This window comes from Oncorhynchus kisutch, linkage group LG17 (genome assembly GCF_002021735.2).
Source record: "Oncorhynchus kisutch isolate 150728-3 linkage group LG17, Okis_V2, whole genome shotgun sequence".
NCBI classification, from domain to species: domain Eukaryota; kingdom Metazoa; phylum Chordata; class Actinopteri; order Salmoniformes; family Salmonidae; genus Oncorhynchus; species Oncorhynchus kisutch.
Window position 1 is genome coordinate 67026715 of NC_034190.2, and position 21156 is coordinate 67047870.

At 43.4% G+C, this 21156-nt stretch overlaps 1 protein-coding gene across 4 annotated transcripts in view; it reads left to right on the forward strand.

The window, feature by feature from the left end:
- Window positions 1-21156, forward strand: part of LOC109907027 (calmodulin-binding transcription activator 1) — a 642956-nt gene that overhangs the window by 332776 nt on the left and 289024 nt on the right. For all 4 annotated transcript variants that reach the window (XM_031794415.1, XM_031794413.1, XM_031794416.1 and 1 more), the window contains one exon: window positions 4483-4618. In XM_031794415.1, coding sequence (XP_031650275.1) covers window positions 4483-4618 — 136 coding nt within the window. The remainder of the gene's footprint in view (window positions 1-4482; window positions 4619-21156) is intronic.

The window sequence follows — 21156 nt, forward strand, 5'->3', positions numbered from 1 at the left end:
TTGGCCCCTGAGATACGTCCTGGGAGGGGAGATGATTAATGAGCAATAGCAAGATGAACAGGAGCCAGGCCCTGTGTGCAGCTATGAAAGATGATGCATGCCCTGTTATAAATAAAAACATGGAAAAGTGTAACTATAAAACAATAACACCCAATGCAAAACAAGTGAGCAGTTTTTAGTTTTTCTTTAGTTTTATTTGCAAAGTAGAATCACAAAGCAGAATGCCTTTTTTCCTCTGTAGGGAGTTTTTTTCTTCTCCCCCCCCCCCCAGAAGAATAGAGTTTAGAGAAGCGACTGTACTGTGCAATCACACTCTTAACTGTAGCTGGATCTTGTGTGCAGTGAGTGTGGCGGATGGCTTAGCCCTCCTCTACAGTTACCTTCTCTCCTGTCCTCAGCAGCAATTTGAAAACATGGCGCTGGAATGGAAAGCTGCCGTTTTACGGGCTCCTGATAAATTCTGCTATTTAGTGTTTTTTTTGCGCTATTCGTAACTTTTTTTGTACATAATGTTTCCTATGACCGAAAAGAACTTACGAACAGCGATCACTAACCTCGATTTGAATGAAGATTTCTACTTCAACGAGTCAGCGGCACAACACATACCGGGACGTCAGCAAGTAGATAAACCGCCTCTACCCTCCATTCTATTGGCGAACGTACAATCACTGGAGAACAAATTGGACGAGCTCCGTTCGAGACTACCTATCAACAGGACCTGTAATATCCTATGTTTCTGGGAGCAATTGCTGAACAAGGATAATATACTTCTAGCTGTTTTTTCTATGCGTTGTCAGAACAGAACGGCAGCTTCGGGTAAACTCAAGTGGGAGGTGTGTGTCTCTTTGTTAATAACAGCAGGTGCGCTATCTCTAATATTAAAGATGCACTATGCAGAAATCGCTCCGCCATTTCATGGTTGCAAAAATTCGAATTATTAACCTAATTTCAATTTATGTGACAAAACAAGCAAGTAAAGTGTAGACAATCATTGTATCATATTAACCGTTGTTATTTATCTTTTCCATAATCAAACATTTGTTTTTTACTGTTTGAAGCTGGTCTACAAAACCGAAAGTAAAAGACGCAAAAACAAAACTTAAGAACAGGAAGCATAGAAATAACGCAAATAGAATGGATCTTCCGCTTTTTAGACTTGCTTTGAATGAAAATGACAGCTCTATAACAAACATTTCATGCAAAAAGTTACATATTTCAGCTTTAATAAAGTCTCTAGGTTCTGCTATCCCGAGTTAGAATACCTCATGATAAGCTGTAGACCATACTATTAATCAAGAGGGAATATTTTTCGTAGCTGTCTATTTACCACCATAAGCCGATGCGGACACTAAGACCGCACTCAATGAGCTGTATAACGTCATAAGCAAATAAGAAAATGCTCATCCAGAGGTGGCGCTCCTAGTGGCTGGTGATTTTAATGCAGGGTAACTAAAATCCGTCGTACCTCATTTCTACCAGCATGTCATCTGTACAACTAGAGGCGAAAAAGCTCTAGATGACCTTTACTCCACACACAGAAATGAATACAAAGCTCTCCCTTGCCCTCCATTTGGCAAATCTGATGACAGTTAGTTAAAATGGCTACCAAATGGCTACCCAACTATTTACATTCACCCTTTTTGCACTAACTTTTCTTGACTCATCACATACTCTGCTGCTACTGTTTATTATCTAGCCTGTTGCCTAGTAACTTTTCCTAGTTATATGTACACATCTACCTCAGTTACTTATACCCCTGAACATTGACTCACTACTGATATCCCGTGTATACAGTGCCTTCGCAAAGTATTCAGACCCCTTGTCTTTTTCCACATTCTGTTACGTTACAACCTTATTCTAAAATGTACATCCTCATCAATCTACAAACAATACTCCATAATTACGAAGCGAAAACAGCTTTTTAGAAAATGTTGCAAATCTATAAAAAAAAATATAAAAACAGAAAGACCTTATGTACATAAGTATTCAGACCCTTGACCCTTGACAGGATTGTGTCGAAGGCACAGATCTGGGAAAGGGTACCAAAAACTTCCTGCAGCATTGAAGGTCCCCAAGAACACAGTGGCCTCCATCATTCTTAAATGGAAGAAGTTTGGAACCACCAAGACTCTTCCTAGCTCTAGCCGCCTGGCCAAACTGAGCAATTGGGGGTGAAGGGCCTTGGTCAGGGAGGTGACCAAGAACCTGATGGTCACTCTGACAGAGCTCCAGAGTTCCCCTGTGGAGATAGGAGAACCTTCCAAAAGGACAACCATCTCTGCAGCACTCCACCAATCAGGCCTTTATGGTAGAGTGGCCAGACGGAAGCCACTCCTTAGTAAAAGGCACATGACAGCCCACTTGGAGTTTGCCAAAAGCCACCTAAAGACTCTCAGACCGTGAGAAACACGATTTTCCGCTTTGATGAAATGAATGCCAAGCTTCAGGTCTGGAGGAAACATTGCACCATCCCTAAGCATGGTGGTGGCAGCATCAAATTGTGGGGATGTGTTTCAGCAACAGGGACTGAGAGACTAGTCAGGATGAAAGGAATGATGAACGGAGCAAAGTACAGAGAGATCCTTGATGAAAACCTGCTCCAGAGCGATCAGGGCCTTAGACTGGAGCGAAGGTTCATCTTCCAACAGGACACAACCCTAAGCACTTCTTCTAAGCTTCAGGACAAGTGGCCCAGCCAGAACCAGGACTTGAACCCGATCAAACATCTCTGGAGAGACTTCAAAATAGCTGTGCAGCAACGCTCCCCATCCAACCTGACAGAGCTTGAGAGGATCTTTAGAGAAGAATGGGAGAAACTCCCGAGATACAGGTGTGCCAAGCTTGTAGCGTCATACCCAAGAAGACTCGAGGCTGTAATCACTGCCAAAGGTGCTTCAACAAAGTACGGAGTATTAGGTCTGAATACTTATCTAAATGTGATATTTCAGTTGTTGTTTTTTTACATTTGCAAAAATGTCAAAACTTTTTTTTGCTTTGTCATTATGGGGTTTTGAGTGTAGATTGATGTGGGAAAAAATAATTTGATACATTTTACAATAAGGCTGTAACGTAACAGAATGTGTAAAAAGTCAAGGTGTCTGAATACTTTCCAAATGCACTGTAGAGCCAAGTTATTAGTCATTGTGTATTAATACTTTTCTTATTATTACGTTTTATTAAGTAATAGTTTTCTATTCGTTCTCTAGTTTGTTTCTCTCTACATGGTTGGGAAGGCCCCGTAAGTAAGCATTTCACTGTTAGTCTACACCTGTTGTTTACAATGCATGTGACAAATAAAATGAGTCTTTCCCATTCATTGTGGAAGCAGGCATCCTACACTACACACATCAATTACCACAGCAAGTGAAATCACTGCAACACTTAACAAAGAGCTGCAGTCAGTTTCAGAATGGCTGGCAAGAAGTAAGTTAGTCCTAAATATTTAAAAAACTAAAAGCATTGTATTTGGGACAAATCATTCACTAAACCCCGAACCTCAACAAAATCCTGTAATGAATCATGTGGAAGTTGAGCAAGTTGAAGAGACTAAACTGCTTGATGTAACCCTGGATTGTATAAACTGTCATGGTCAAAACATATTGATTGAACAGTAGCTAAGATGGGGAGTTGTCTGTCCATAATAAAGCCCCGCTCTGCTTTCTTAACAGCGTGTGTGTACAGATTGTATAAGAATTCTAGATAGAGAGTGTTAGGTACAGCCAAGCTGTATGCTTCTATATGTTCACCTTTTAACATTGTTCTCCAAATGCCCCCTGTCTGACAACTATACTGAAAAAACATATTATCAATAGTTACATAATATCATTATGTAGTATCTTTATTAAGCAACAGGCTGTGGTCTGTTTGAGGGAGGATGAATTATGAATAGAATATGAGGGAAGATCTCTTCTTCCCCCAAGGGACCATACACACCACAAATCATTTCACTGGATGAATGAGAGATAAGAAAGCTGCCTCAGCCTTTATATTGTACACACACACACACACACACACGCATGCGCGCACGCACACACACACACACACACACACACACAAACTCATTTCACTGAATTAATGAGATATAAGAAAGCTGCCTCAGCCTTTATACACACACACACACACACATATACACCAGTTCTATATGTAATTTACTCTGTGGTAGAAGTGTCACTTTCACTGCCTTCTCACAACGCACAGTGTTCATTGGGAGAAATGTATGCTGAAAATGTGTTTTGTTCATTGTCAAACTGTGCATAGGAACGCAGAGAAACCCCATAAAGACGTTTTGTCATCTAAAGTCACTAGTGCATTTCTGTCTTGCAGTAGATGTACTGTATGTCAAGACTCTTTGTACATCTCTAAAATGAGTCCCACAGCAGAAACTTTGACAAACAATTTTTTCTCTCTCTCTCTCTCTCTCTCTCTCTCTCTCTCTCTCTCTCTCTCTCTCTCTCTCTCCCTCTCTCTCTCTCTGTGATCCAGGCCACAGAATGGTTCAATGATCTTGTACAACAGGAAGAAGGTGAAGTACAGAAAGGACGGCTACTGCTGGAAGAAGAGGAAAGATGGGAAGACCACGCGGGAGGATCACATGAAGCTCAAAGTCCAGGGAGTGGAGGTAAGGAACGGGGGAGGATGGATGGGACCTGACCCGACTTGGACAAGACAAACCCAGGCTGACACTACGTTGTCTTCCCCTGGCTGTAAGAGAGAGACAGCCAGCTACATGCTGAAGTCGGGTCCTAGCCCTGCTATCTCCCACGAGCCACGCAGAGCGGGGAAACAATGCAGCACAACAATAGTTGTTCCCAGGGAAGGCAGCGGAGTGGAACCGATTGTTTGTACCTTATTAAGGGGCTGGATGTTGCCTTTGCTCCACAGAGACTACATTAATCTTCTCTCCTCCCTCACTAGCTAGTAAACACCATGCTGAGCCCGACTCTGCATCGTGCCCCCCTCCTCACTCCCCTCCATGCCACCTCGCCCCCTAACCAGCAGTTACGACGCAGGCCTAGTCCCAACCGGGTTCACCCTGGCCCAGCCTGGGTTAGTGGTGCAGAGCTGGCATGCTGGTTGATTTATCAGCAGTCACACACATGAAAAGGAGCAGCTCCAACGAACCTAGGGCCAGACTCCACTCACTTTGTTTGTATACTGCTGAATATGTGGTTTTGTGGTTCTGTTTCTCTCGCCTGCTTAGACTTAGGCATTGGTGCCAGGGACACAGGAGTGTGGATGGGTAGAAGCTGTCCACATAGGGCTCTGCTCTGTGTTTGTTCTGCTCTACAGGACTGTCACTCAGGGGAAATAGCTCAATGTTGTCTGTCTGCGCGTGTAACTGTCTGATAACTTGGTCTGGACATTCGTTTTTTTTAAATATTGTCTGACAGTTGTTTAAACAAGTATTAATGTCACTCCTTGTGAGAATGCTAAGCCTACATGTAAGATAGAATTCTGCCTGCGGCGCTCAGTTCAGGAATTAGTTCTTTGTGATCTGAAAGTCAAATACTTCCAAGTCAAACACATCTAGTCTGATTTGCTGTTTTGGTACATATGCAATAATCTCGCTGTGGATTCAGACTCATTTGAACCCCTTCCATATGCCTGGGCTGGAGAACACATCATTAGTGAGGTTACACTTTAGATGGAGGTCACATTATGCAGATAAAGCATGTGACTCAAAAACACACCTCTTTCTGGAGTCACACTGTTCATAATGCTTCCTGTGTGTGAGAGAGATGGTAGAGATGGTTGAGTAGAGGACACTACTCAGCTCTCCCTGGGATTTCCTATGGAAAACTGCTTCAGGCTAATTGCTGTGGGCAGAGGTGCCATCTCCAGGAGTGAAGATCAGCTAGAGACGTATTCATGCTGTAGAACCACAGGGAACATAGCTTCAACAACATGTCAACATGTACAGAGGACACTATGTATGTGTGATACCTCCCAGGCATGTTTGATCTGAGTCATGGTGTCACTGTGCCCCTGTGTGTGTGTGTGTGTGTGTGTGTGTGTGTGTGTGTGTGTGTGTGTGTGTGTGTGTGTGTGTGTGTGTGTGTGTGTGTGTGTGTGTGTGTGTGTGTGTGCGTGTGCGCGTGTGTTTGCATTTGTGCGAGCGTATGTGTGTGCGTGAGTGAGTGCATCCGTGTACACGTGTGTGACCCCGTGCAGTCCCCTGACAGACAGAGAGGATGGGTGATCCATCAAATGCTCTACAGCCCTGGACACAACAGGACAGGATCTGTGATCCATCAGTCCTCTACAGTCCTGTTCACTGTAAACACAAATAAATGGCCTGACCTTAGCCTTCAGCACTGGGACAGTACAAGTACAGTAAAGTACAGGGATTCCCAAAGTCGGTCCTGGTCCCCCGGGTGCACATTATGTTTTTTGACCCAGCACTACACAACTGATTCAAATAACCAACCCATCACCAAGCTTTGATTATTGGAATCAGCTGTGTAGAACAGATTCTACATGGAACTCAAAGGGTTCTTCTACCTGGAACCAAAAAGGGTTCTCCTATTGGGACGGCCGAAGAACCCTTTTGGAACCCTTTTTTCTAAGAGTGACCAGGGTTTCCTAAGGAACTAAAAATGTTTTTTAAAAGGGTTCTCCTATGGGGACAGCCAAAGAACCTTTTAGGTTCTATATAGCACCTTTTTTCTGAGTGTGTGGTACAGACAGGGCAGGAGGAATCCAGGGGAGAATGTGCAGCAGGGAATGGCTCAAACTCAGCTGGTTCTGGTTAGATTAGTTATTTATACACCACTCACACTGAATGTATTTTTCTTATAGGTCCCCAAAGATGAACTCCTGTAAAATGAATCCTAGTAAGTCACAAATAACAGCTAGCTGTAAAAGTTGACTGCTACATTATTTCAGACCATTGAACCTTATTGGGATGACAGTAGTGCTCAGAGTGGCAGAGCGGAAAGACGGGGAAAGACTAGACTACTTGTACACACACTTAGTACACACACAAACACACACACTGTACACACACATTGTACACACACACACACACACACACACACACACACACACACACACACACACACACACACACACACACACACACACACACACACACACACACACACACACACATTGTACACACAGTACAGACAGACAGACAGAGTCCTCCAGAGAGTTTAGGACTCTACTGTACAGCGGTAGCCTCTGTTCGCTCTAAACAATCTCCTCTCTCCAGCCAGACAGGGCCTGTTAGAAGCTGGGGTTGTTACACAGGCTTGAGTTAGCGAACAGAGAAGACAAGTGTTGTGTGTGGTTCAGGCTAGTTGTGCTCAGTAGCTCCAGTGAGGAGAGGGGAGAGGAGAGGGGAGAGGAGAGGAGAGGGGAGAGGAGAGGGGAGAGGAGAGGGGAGGCATGGGCCCAGCAGTGAGGGGCCTTCAGGGGCATGTGAGATGCAGCGGTGCGCAGTGGGAGTGGATGTCAGGGCGTGAGCGTGCTGCTGTTCTGTCTGCTTCAGAGCGCTGGCTCAGCAGGCCAGGTAAACTATGGCTTCCTTCTCTCTCTCTTTCCACCTATCTCTCTCTCACTCTTCCTCTTCTTTCTCTCTCTTCCTCTCTCTCTTTCCCCTTTTTCTCTCCCTCTCTCACTCTCTCTCTCTCAATCCCTCCCTTTCTCTCTCTGGTCCCTCCCAGTCTCACGACCTCTCTCCCCCCTCAATCCCTCAATCTCTAGCTCTTGGTCCCGCCATACTTCTTTCCTCCTACTCTCCTCCCCTCTTCCCCTCCTCCCCTCCAACCTCTCAGCCACAGTCCAGACAGACAGAACTTTGAGAACTGGACAGTAATGCTCCCTGTTCCCTAGAATTGGAGCGCGGGGCATGTTGCAGCATTAGCTCTTAACAGGCCGTGAAATAGCAGCCTGCCTCTCTGACACCACCCCCATCACTCCAGGTGAGTTGGCCAGACGGCGGGATAAATGAGCGACCCCCCCCCCCCCCCACTCATTTACCCAGAATGCATCTGGCTTGGGCACCTGAGGAGAGATGTCAGTCTGTGACAGCTTACCACTCCTCTTACTTCATCTCTGTTGAGTTCTACTTGTCCTGCTGCTCAGCTCAACTCCTCAAGCTCCGTGTAATAATGAAGTACCTTACTGTGATTGTTTCCAATCAAAATGGTAAAAAAATTAACACAAATAGCTTCTTAGCAAGAGCAATTTCTCAAGCAATGACTTTTATTTTTTTCTTCTCTATTTTTTACTTAACATTTATTTTTTTCTTAAAACTTGTTAAAGCATTGTTGATTAAGAGATTGTAAGTAAACATTTCACTGTAAGGTCAATAGCGTCTGTATCTGGCGCATGTGACAAATACATTTTGATTTGAAGCAAGAATTTTTCTAGGACTTTCTGGGAGTGGTCTGACTGGGGAAGGGAAAGCTGAAAACTAGGTGATAGGTTTGGAAATCTCTTTCTTATTGGTCTAGTACAGTTTTTCTCGATTGCTTGAGCATATTTTTCCAAACAGAGTTCACTTTTTCAAAACAATTAACATGCAGACCGAAACTGAAACATGTTGGTCACAAGGACACATTTAAGACTCTCAAAACATTAATTATATGACAAAAACCAACTACCTCCATCAAAACATACAACTTGTTATCTAATGAAAAGTGATTTCAATCAATCGTTACACAATGGCCCAATAAATACTAACTATCAATATAACCTAATATGGTTAAACCTCTTGTATATGTCTGTGTTGTTTGTTGCACCATAAAAGGCAAGTAAACATATTATCACAGCATGGGCTGTTTTCTTTTTTCCTAAAATGATTTTACCAAAGATGACCAATACAGAAAGAACGTCACTCAAGGCTTTCTTTGACCTTTTTCTATTTTAACCGAGAGCTGACCTATCTTCCTCTATGGGTCCCTCTACCTCTCCTTTGTCCTTGCCCTCGTCCTCTTACTTCATCCATTGCAAACAGAAACTCAGAGGTGACCTCTTTTATGCACGAATAAGGACTGATTCAACAATTGTGCAAATATGTTTTGCACAGGTGCAGAAGAGGTTCAAATTCATTGGAATAATTTGTTTCAGCTGTGACCAAATGTTTGCATTTTGTTTGTCACGTTTTTGACTGCACTGGGCCTTTAAAGTATGATGTCATTGAGCGTTTTAAACACAGGTTGAGCATAGCAATAGCATCTCCTGGCTTCTCCCTGTGTAATAGCAGACACGCTCTGGTCTGGTCCAGCCAAGAGGCACAGATAAACATTAACACAGTCCAACTGATCCTAGATTCGGTCTTGTCCGGTGAGACTAAAGCCATCAACCACAGAACCTGTTGGCTTCTAATGTGGACTCTTTAACTGCCCCCCACCATCACCTCCCCTCTCCTTATTATTCCAGAGTTTTAGGGTGTTTCATATATATCTGTATGATTGGGATCCTAGAGCGTTTGGTTCCCTGATGCGAGCTATAAAGCATGTGTGAATCACAAACGAACCCTAGCTGAAACGAATCCTGGACCTGCGTGAGTAGCGGCTCCAGGACCAGAGTACCAGCTATTGTGACGCAGCTGTGTGAGCACCATGGGACTTTTTGGCCGTTGTTAACAAGCTAGCAAGCTCAGTAACGTAATGTAGAATGTGCGTCTCGCAAATCACATCCTGAAATTGTTATTTTTTGAAAGAAAACGTGTTTTGTTGAATTCTTTTCTTTTTTTTTACCTTCATTTAACTAGGCAAGTCAGTTAAGAACAAATTCTTATTTTCAATGACAGCCTAGGAACAGTAGGTTAACTGCCTTGTTCAGGGGCAGAACGACAGATTTTTACCTTGTCAGCTCAGGGATTCGATCTTGCAACATTCCAGTTACTAGTCCAACGCTCTAACCCCTAGACTCTAACCATTAGGCTACCTGCCGCCCCAATTCTCAAAAACACTCCAGCAAACCAAACTAGGGAACCTTAATATACTCCCCCAAACACAGATCGATTTCTCTTAAGTGAAGGTGGCAGTGCCTTTGACTAATTTCATTACCACAGGCTAATTATACTGATTGGAATAACCTCTCCTGCTTAGGTGAATGGAAGGTAAGCGCCTCCATATTCTTGGAACTTAATGCCAATACCGTTCCATTCCCCCCTCAACCGCTTCTCTCCCCTCCCATGCCCTAAATAATCAAAGTGGCCTGCTCCTCGCTCCTCTTAACATGTCAGTCCATGTTGAATCTGTCTTAATGCGTGATTTCAGCCGTGCAACTGTGCAATGAAGGAAGCTAATGGAGCATGCTGGTGGCTCAATCGCCTCTGGTCATTGATAATAATGAAGACAAATATCAAAACGTTAGCTGCTAATGCTGTAATAGAGTGGACGCTGGGCTGGGGTGGATGCAGGGAGCACTGCATGAGGATGGACACATCTACACCACAACACACCACATCGTGTGCATTGTGTCCCATATCACATGACCTTGAGGGTCTAGACCAATGATGTATATAAACCCTGTATTGCTGATGTTATGTTTTGGCCTCGGAAGAAGCAGTCTTCCATAGGAATGAATGGAATTCTACAGTATTTCAATTACATTTTTTCAAGGACAAAATTACTTGTATTTAATAAAAGAACATTGTCATAGTGGGGACAGTAGCATTAGAACTTGGAAAAATATATACTTTAAGAGAAAGAATAATATTTGGATGTTTAGCTGACATAATATAATTTCAAGGTATGTATTAAGGTGTCTGTAATTGAATAAATGTGGCAAAAACAAATGTAGACATTAGTAAATGCATTTCTATAGCTTCCAAATACTTTTTTACAACGTGAGGGAGTACCAAGATGGTGGCGCAGTGACTTCAAAACAGCACCCCCGTAAGTCATCTAGTGTATTATAAATCATTGGTCTAGACGAGTTGCTCAGGCTTTGTCTTTGTCAATTTTGTTGAATTTAAATCACTTAGGTAAGACGATTCCAATGTTAATTCGATATTCTACCAACACAAGGCAGAGTTATGTTGTCCAGACTCAATGATGTGGGCTTTGTCTGTTTAAAAAAAAAAGTTAAGTCACTAAGGTGCTTGTCAATTTCTACCAAGGTGAGAAGAATCCAATGTCCGTTTGGTATTCTACCAACACAAAGGAGGGTTGAATACTCGAGAGAGTGGGTGTTGTTGATTTTAGATCTCTGTATGTGTGCTAGTGTGTGTTAAGGAGAAGATAGTTGAGCAGAGGGCGACTGGGTTGGAGACAGTGTGTGTGTTGCATAGCAGTCAGATAGCAATACAGCAGCTGTTATCACCAGATTGCAGGGCCAGATGTGGAGATGACAAAACAAACAGGTCTCTCCAGGGTTCTACACAAACTTTTCCAATGGTGGCACTGGTGCTACCAACTTTGTCAGTTGGTGGCACCAGCACATGATTTGGTCTACCAAAATGTACCTGTATTCCATACAGAACTAGGCTAATAATGACATATTTTAAATTAGCATGCCTTTGTGTTCTTACATTGATTTGGGTCGATTTACTATTTGCTAAAAACGTTTTTATATTCATAATAATAAACTAAAGTAAAAAAGGTAACACAATAAAATAACAATAACGATGCTATATACGGGGGTACTGGTATCGAGTCAATATGCGGAGTACAGGTTAGTGGAGGTAACTGGGGTAATACAGTGTAGGAAGTGTAGGAATACATATAGGAAGTGTAGGACGTGTAGGAATACATGTAGGAAGTGTAGGAATACATGTAGGAAGTGTAGGAAGTGTAGGAGTACATGTAGGAAGTGTAGGAATACATGTAGTTAGTGTAGGAAGTGTAGGAATACATGTAAGAAGTGTAGGAATACATGTAGGAAGTGTAGGAATACATGTAGGAAGTGTAGGAGTACATGTAGGAAGTGTAGGAATACATGTAGTTAGTGTAGGAAGTGTAGGAATACATGTAAGAAGTGTAAGAAGTGTAGGAATACATGTAAGAAGTGTAGGAAGTGTAGGAATACATGTAGGAAGTGTAGGAATACATGTATGAAGTGTAGGAAGTGTAGGAATACATGTAGGAAGTGTAGGAAGTGTAGGAATACATGTAAGAAGTGTAGGAATACATGTAGGAAGTGTAGGAAGTGTAGGAATACATGTAGGAAGTGTAGGAATACATGTAGGAAGTGTAGGAAGTGTAGGAATACATGTAGGAAGTGTAGGAATACATGTAGGAAGTGTAGGAAGTGTAGGAATACATGTAGGATGTGTAGGAATACATGTAGGAAGTGTAGGAATACATGTAGGAAGTGTAGGAAGTGTAGGAATACATGTAGGAAGTGTAGGAAGTGTAGGAATACATGTAGGAAGTGTAGGAATACATGTAGGAAGTGTAGGAAGTGTTGGAATACATGTAGGAAGTGTAGGAAGTGTAGGAATACATGTAGGAAGTGTAGGAAGTGTAGGAATACATGTAGGAAGTGTAGGAATACATGTAGGAAGTGTAGGAAGTGTTGGAATACATGTAGGAAGTGTAGGAAGTGTAGGAATACATGTAGGAAGTGTAGGAAGTGTAGGAATACATGTAGGAATACATGTAGGAAGTGTAGGAATACATGTAGGAAGTGTAGGAATACATGTAGGAAGTGTAGGAAGTGTAGGAATACGTGTAGGAATACATGTAGGAAGTGTAGGAATACATGTAGGAAGTAGTAAAGTGACTATACATAGATTAAAAAAACAGTGAGTAGCAGCAGTGTTAAAAATGGGCTCAATGCAAATATTCCAGGTAGACATTTGATTAACTGTCTAGCAGTCTTATGGTTTGGGGGTCCGGTACCGCTTTCTGTGCGGTAGCAGAGAGGACGAGAACAGTCTATGACTTGGGTGGCTGGAGTCTTTGACAATTTTTAGGGCCTTGCTCTGACACAAAGGGAACACGGTTTTTGGTCAATTTCTCGTTTAAAAAAATGTATACAGTAATCCCTCAATAACTCTTCAACATCTCAAATTGACTAGCTTCATTAGTGTGTTTGTGTCGGGAGTGTGCTGTCTATTTAGTTAGCCAATGCTCACATTATTCTGAAATATTTTGTATGGAACGCTTTGTATGGAAACCCAAGTTGAAGCCAACATTCGATGTTGTCTTGCTTATAACACATCGTTTTACTGCAACAAGTGCAACACCCTTGGATTGAAACGATGGGAAACAAGCGAAAGGGCATAGGCCTGCATCTCTCTCAAACGGATCAGAAATGAAATCACAGAATCATTTTATTGGAGCAGTAGAACTTCTAAATCGGCTACCGTAACTTTCAAGAGCTCAGAGGAAAGCTCCAATTTTCAAGGAAGGGTTTTCCAATGAGGACTGAATTGCACATTGTAAATATTCAACCAAAACGTAAAACGTTTTGCTTACCATTAATAATGCGATATTATTTTCACTGGCCCAAGCGGGCCACTGACGGGGATGTTCCAAGGGTTTGCACAACTTCCCCTGTGTGTCAAGTTCTGACACACACAGATAAGGGGATTGACTCCTTTGCCTCTTCACAAAGTTGGTATATTTGTGGTCAATAGCACATTACCGTTTGAATGAATCATGATGATAGAAAAAAGCCAATTGTGAACTAAAGACGAACGTGACCAGGTAAAAAACATGTAATGGCACCCGTGCAACCAATTAAACATCTGTGTCACACTGCCAAGTCAAACGGTTGCAGTATCGAACCCTGACTCTCTGTGAAGAAAGTGACACCACACATGACATCACTCTCCCCCTAATCCAACTCAAGTGCAAAATTATGATCAGATAACTGATACAGTAAACACCACATCGTCAAAGGCTAAACAGTTTCCTGCTATATTTATCATTTTTATTTCAACTTTTAAACAACTGTGGATTTTGTAAAGACAGTAAATTGATTAACCCACCCCATTGTGTGCTTTCTCCGTCCCTTGGTGGGTCTGCGTTGTTATTCCTATATTTTTTATTTGACTCGGGCTCTGCTCACGCCGCAGCCTGCCTGTGCTTCCTTTTTGAATTACCTGAATGTGTTGGAGATAAGACCAATCTGTTTGTGACATGCTTAAAGCTCTGTTACCATGGCTATAACTCCTAACCTCCTTCTATGGAGAAAATGGGCAGTCAATGAAGCTGTTCTGTCACAAGGCACAGGAAATAGACCATTGTCCTATTTCGTTCTGTTTCTTATTCCTGCATTCAACTGGATAATATAAAAAGGTGGATGTGGACCTAGCTATGCAGAAACTGGGGAATAGAGTCAAAATATAGAGTGCTTAATTTATTATTTCTGTTTAAAACAAGTTCACAGACAGTAATGCATGAATGTCAAGACAATGGCATCAAATCTTACTATATGATATACTACCATGTCTATGTACTGTATGTATTCATTTGAACCTTAACACAGCGATAAGGTAATACTGAGTATCTAGCCGGAGTACTACAGTCATCTGATGGACATGTCCTCTCTAGCTAGTTATATTTAATGATACTGTTTCACCAAATCAAATAACATTTTTTTTGTCACATGCTTCATCAACAAAAGGTGTGGACTAACAGTGAAATGCTTACTTACGGGTCCTTCCCAACAATGCAGAGAGAAAGAAAATAGAGAAATAATAGAAAAGTAAGACACATAATAAAAGTACTAATAAACACACAATGAGTAATGATAACTTGGCTATATACATGGGGTACCAGTACCGAGTTGATGTGCAGGGGTACGAGGTCATTGAAGTAGATATGTTCATAAAACTAGGAATAAAGTGGACTATAATAAACAGTAGCAACAGTGTATGTGATTAATAAAAAAAGGTTTGTGCAAAAAGGGTCAATGTAGATAGTCCGGGTAGCTATTTGGTTAACTATTTACCTAACTAACGTATGGCTTGGGGGTAGAAGCTGTTCAGGGTCCTGTTGGTTTCAGACTTGGTGCATCGGTACCGCTTGCTATGCGGTAGCAGAGAGAACAGTCTATGACTTGGATGGCTGGAGTCTTTGAACCTAGGAACTACAGCTACAACCCCATCAATGTTAATGGGGGCGTGCTCGTCCCTCTGTTTCCTGTAGTCCACAATCACCACCTTTGTTTTTCTGACGTTGAGGGAGAGGTGGTTGTCCTGGCAACTGAGAGGTGGTTGTCCAGGCTGTCTCATCGTCGTTGGTGATCAGGCCATAACACTGTGGTGTCATCTGCAAACTTAATGATGGTGTAGGAGACTAAGCACGCACCCCTGAGGGGCCTGCCTGTTGAGGGTCAAAATGGAGGTTGTGTTGTTGCCTACCTTCACCACCTGGGGGTGGCCCGTCAAGAAGTCCAGGGTCCAGTTGCAGAGGAAGGTGTTTAGTCCCAGGAACCTTTGCTTAATGATGAGGAGGGCACTATGGTGTTGAACAATTAACATCATTCTCACATAGATGTTCCTCTTGTCCAAGTGGGAAAGGGCAAAGTGGAGTGCAATAGAGATTGCATCATCTGTGAATCTGTTGGGGTGGTATGCAAATTGGAGTAGATCCAGGGTGTCTGGGATGATGCTGTTGATACGAGCCATGACCCGCCTTTCAAAGCATTTCATGGCTACAGAAGTGAGTGCTGTGGGGCAATAGTAATTTAGAGAGGTTACCTTGGCGTTCTTGGGCACAGGGACTATGGTGGTATGCTTAAAACATGTAGGTATTACAGACCTCAGGGAGAGGTTGAAAATGTAATTGAAGACACTTGCCAGCTGGTCAGCGCATTCTCTGATTACGCATCCTGGTAATCCATCTGACCCTGTGGCCTTGTGAATGTTAACCTGTTTAAAGGTTATAATAAAAAAAAATATGACTGAATTTGAAAACATATAATAGACTTGCAGTAAAGCCAATCAAGACCCCCTACAGTCCCTCTGAAAACCTTCCCGTGTTGCTTGCCTCAGTGTTGCTTGCTTTAAAGCGAGCATAGAAGACATTTACTTTGTCTGGTAGGCTCGCGTCACTCTGCAGCTCGCAGCTGGGTTTCCCTTTGAAATATGTGGTACTTTGCAGGCCCTGCCACATCCAACGAGCGTCAGAGACAGTATAGTAGGATTCGATCTTAGTCCTGTATTGACGCATTGCTGGTTCAATGGTTTGTCGGAAGGCGTAGCATATACTGTAGAATAAAGCAGCGTCTGTAATGGCTGTGTTACTATAGGCTGAATCATAATGTGTTAGTGTTACTATAGGCTGAACCAGAGGGTTGCCACATCAAGGACTTTCCTTCCAGCATTCACAATGTATTAACAGTGTCCAGCTCACCCATCATTTCTCTTTAAGCTTAGTGTAATTAGTTTTTGACTCTTGCTTCCTCATAATCGCTGAATCACTCAGTAGCAGTTAAGCCCTGTTTCTGCCTTTCATGCCGACCCTGCTATCACCACTTAAATCCCACAGCAGGATTTGTGGCTAATTTTAGGAGGGGGGTGTGGAGTGGGTGGATGTTGAATGTATAAGAGCCTGTCAAAAGCTGTGCATTATCGGCACTTTCCCCCTAATTTAATTTGCCACTTGTTGCCCCCCCGTCACTATGTTGTCATGCTGTGGAGCTCCACAGGGATCCCCTCTTTATTGTGACGGGAGGCAGGGAGGGAGTGAGTGAGGGATAGGGAGGAATAGAGGGAGTGAGTGAGGGATAGGGAGGAAGGGAGGGAGTGAGTGAGGGATAGGGAGGAAGGGAGGGAGTGAGTGAGGGATAGGGAGGAAGAGAGGGAGATGTCCTCGGGAAAAAAATGACTGGAGAAATCCTTAATGCATCACTTTAGCTGAGGACTTTGCGTGCACACACACACACACACACACACACACACACACACACACACACACACACACACACCTCTCTCCTCTCCTGGGTCTGTGTGAGGAGGCAGGTAAACATGGCCCAGGAGATTAGTTGTGATTCATGGAGCATGGAGATGAGGAGTGGACATAATATTGTGGACAGAAATAGCCCGCGGTGATGCATTAAGGCCTCCGTCTCCGTCTCTGAGCTCACTGTGTTAAAACCAATACAATTGAATCAAGCAGCGGGCGAGCGACATGGCGGGAGAGAGAACAGAGCGTAAAGCACTAATGTGGTGGAGGGGGAGATGGGGAGGCCACATGAAAACCCTATTGATTCCTGTGGGGATGATGAAGAGAGAGACAGGCGGGCGAGGGAGTGAGGTGGCAGGGCCTTTTGAAATGTAAGAAGGACCAGGTACCGCATCGCGTGTCATTCATTATCTCTGTGATCGCTAGAGCTGCACTAAAGCACATCAACTCCTCCTACGTTTGATACAGCACACCTGGGACAGACAGACAGAAACACAAACACACACACACACTCACACACACACACAGAGCAGCATCACCTCCAGATATGTTAAGATGATGGAGGGGAGCGTATGGGAAAACAGGCTGTTGGGGGGCAGGCTATCTAGGCTACTGTAGGCTAGGCTGTGCGTGAAACAGTCAGTGGCTGCTTTGTGTGTAACCTCTCTTCTGCTGTGCTACAGTACACTCCAGTGACCCAGAGAGAGAGAGGCCAGAGCAGCACGAGACCAGGGCCTTATGTTAATAAATAAGTGACTTTGACTACTAGGGCCCCACTGCCCTCTCTCTGACACAACAGAGAAGTGCATTCAGTCTCACGACAGTGACTGTTTACAGTATAGAGCCAGCGCCCACTACCTTGTGGTAATGCTATGTCATTTCTGTGCTATGTCAATTCTGATTATTTACCAAATTCTAGCCAGGAGAAGTGGTATTGTTTCGGTCGTTAAACCTGCCAATTGTTTTGCATCTGTTATTCTGTTTGCAGTCGGATAACTTTTTTACCTCCATCTCAATTTGTCAGAATGAGCTGTAATGGGGATGAATCAGAGTAATATTCTGGCTGCACAGCACACAGACCTGAACGTCTCCAAGCACGTTGCTACATGAGGATTCTGGCCCCATCACAGTCCGACCTCAGAGTCCTGATAGCAGGGTCTCTTTTCCCTTGTACACAGGGCCTTTTACCACAGGGTCAAAGAGGGTGTAGATATTGAATGGTTGCACAGAATGATATGCCTTGGATCACTCTTGGGGATATGGGAAGGGGGACTGTACTGTAGCTGGCGTGGAAAAGGCTGTTCTCTGTAGAGAGGCTGTCTCCTCAGACCCTGTAATGCTTGCTAGCTGGGCTCTCTCCTCTTCTCTCTTCCTGCTGGCCTTGAACACGTTCTTCCGTTCTTCCTTTCATCTGCCTGAGAGAGAGAGAGAGAGAGAGAGAGAGAGAGAGAGAGAGAGAGAGAGAGAGAGAGAGAGAGAGAGAGAGAGAGAGAGAGAGAGAGAGAGAGAGAGAGAGAGAGAGAGAGAGAGAGAGAGAGAGAGAGAGAGAGAGAGAGAGAGAGAGAGAGAGAGAGAGAGAGAGAGAGAGAGAGAGAGAGAGAGAGAGAGAGAGAGAGAGAGAGAGAGAGAGAGAGAGAGAGAGAGAGAGAGAGAGAGAGAACCCATTGCAGAGCCCTCTGTTGGCGTTAAGGATACTGCCAGGGCGCCACGGGGTTGGAGGTGGAATCACTTTGTGATGTTAGCTCATTTTGACGCAAGAGCAGAGACTGATGGGTGTTCTGTACTGTATACAGCATGTCTGCATGGGATGGGCCCACATTTCAAAGGAACTTTTCGGCTACATCTGCAGAAATCTTTGCGTATTGACATTAGCAGTGCAATTAATTCCTAAATTATCCTCCTCCATCTATATACAGTATTTATGGTTCTAACTTTCTTACATGCAGCCTGTTTGAACTTTTACCGAGGACATTATTATCTTGTTTACTGTGTCTCTGCAGCAGAGGAGGTGGTGTATACAGGTCCATGTATTATTAACTCTGGGTGTAGTAGAAGAGGAGGTGGGATATACAGGTCCATGTATTATTAACTCTGGGTGTAGTAGAAGAGGAGGTGGGATATACAGGTCCATGTATTATTAACTCTGGGTGTAGTAGAAGAGGAGGTGGTGTGTACAGGTCCATGTATTATTAACTCTGGGTGTAGTAGAAGAGGAGGTGGTGTATACAGGTCCATGTATTATTAACTCTGGGTGTAGTAGAAGAGGAGGTGGTGTGTACAGGTCCATGTATTATTAACTCTGGGTGTAGTAGAAGAGGAGGTGGTGTATACAGGTCCATGTATTATTAACTCTGGGTGTAGTAGAAGAGGAGGTGGTGTGTACAGGTCCATGTATTATTAACTCTGGGTGTAGTAGAAGAGGAGGTGGTGTGTACAGGTCCATGTATTATTAACTCTGGGTGTAGTAGAAGAGGAGGTGGTGTGTACAGGTCCATGTATTATTAACTCTGGGTGTAGTAGAAGAGGAGGTGGTGTGTACAGGTCCATGTATTATTAACTCTGGGTGTAGTAGAAGAGGAGGTGGTGTGTACAGGTCCATGTATTATTAACTCTGGGTGTAGTAGAAGAGGAGGTGGTGTGTACAGGTCCATGTATTATTAACTCTGGGTGTAGTAGAAGAGGAGGTGGTGTATACAGGTCCATGTATTATTAACTCTGGGTGTAGTAGAAGAGGAGGTGGTGTATACAGGTCCATGTATTATTAACTCTGGGTGTAGTAGAAGAGGAGGTGGTGTATACAGGTCCATGTATTATTAACTCTGGGTGTAGTAGAAGAGGAGGTGGTGTATACAGGTCCATGTATTATTAACTCTGGGTGTAGTAGAAGAGGAGGTGGTGTGTACAGGTCCATGTATTATTAACTCTGGGTGTAGTAGAAGAGGAGGTGGTGTGTACAGGTCCATGTATTATTAACTCTGGGTGTAGTAGAAGAGGAGGTGGTGTATACAGGTCCATGTATTATTAACTCTGGGTGTAGTAGAAGAGGAGGTGGTGTGTACAGGTCCATGTATTATTAACTCTGGGTGTAGTAGAAGAGGAGGTGGTGTATACAGGTCCATGTATTATTAACTCTGGGTGTAGTAGAAGAGGAGGTGGTGTGTACAGGTCCATGTATTATTAACTCTGGGTGTAGTAGAAGAGGAGGTGGTGTGTACAGGTCCATGTATTATTAACTCTGGGTGTAGTAGAAGAGGAGGTGGTGTGTACAGGTCCATGTATTATTAACTCTGGGTATAGTAGAAGAGGAGGTGGTGTATACAGGTCCATGTATTATTAACTCTGGGTATAGTAGAAGAGGAGGTGGTGTATACAGGTCCATGTATTATTAACTCTGGGTGTAGTAGAAGAGGAGGTGGTGTGTACAGGTCCATGTATTATTAACTCTGGGTGTAGTAGAAGAGGAGGTGGTGTATACAGGTCCATGTATTATTAACTCTGGGTGTAGTAGAAGAGGAGGTGGTGTGTACAGGTCCATGTATTATTAACTCTGGGTGTAGTAGAAGAGGAGGTGGTGTGTACAGGTCCATGTATTATTAACTCTGGGTGTAGTAGAAGAGGAGGTGGTGTATACAGGTCCATGTATTATTAACTCTGGGTGTAGTAGAAGAGGAGGTGGTGTATACAGGTCCATGTATTATTAACTCTGGGTGTAGTAGAAGAGGAGGTGGTGTGTACAGGTCCATGTATTATTAACTCTGGGTGTAGTAGAAGAGGAGGTGGTGTATACAGGTCCATGTATTATTAACTCTGGGTGTAGTAGAAGAGGAGGTGGTGTGTACAGGTCCATGTATTATTAACTCTGGGTGTAGTAGAAGAGGAGGTGGTGTGTACAGGTCCATGTATTATTAACTCTGGGTGTAGTAGAAGAGGAGGTGGTGTGTACAGGTCCATGTATTATTAACTCTGGGTGTAGTAGAAGAGGAGGTGGTGTGTACAGGTCCATGTATTATTAACTCTGGGTGTAGTAGAAGAGGAGGTGGTGTATACAGGTCCATGTATTATTAACTCTGGGTGTAGTAGAAGAGGAGGTGGTGTGTACAGGTCCATGTATTATTAACTCTGGGTGTAGTAGAAGAGGAGGTGGTGTATACAGGTCCATGTATTATTAACTCTGGGTGTAGTAGAAGAGGAGGTGGTGTGTACAGGTCCATGTATTATTAACTCTGGGTGTAGTAGAAGAGGAGGTGGTGTATACAGGTCCATGTATTATTAACTCTGGGTGTAGTAGAAGAGGAGGTGGTGTGTACAGGTCCATGTATTATTAACTCTGGGTGTAGTA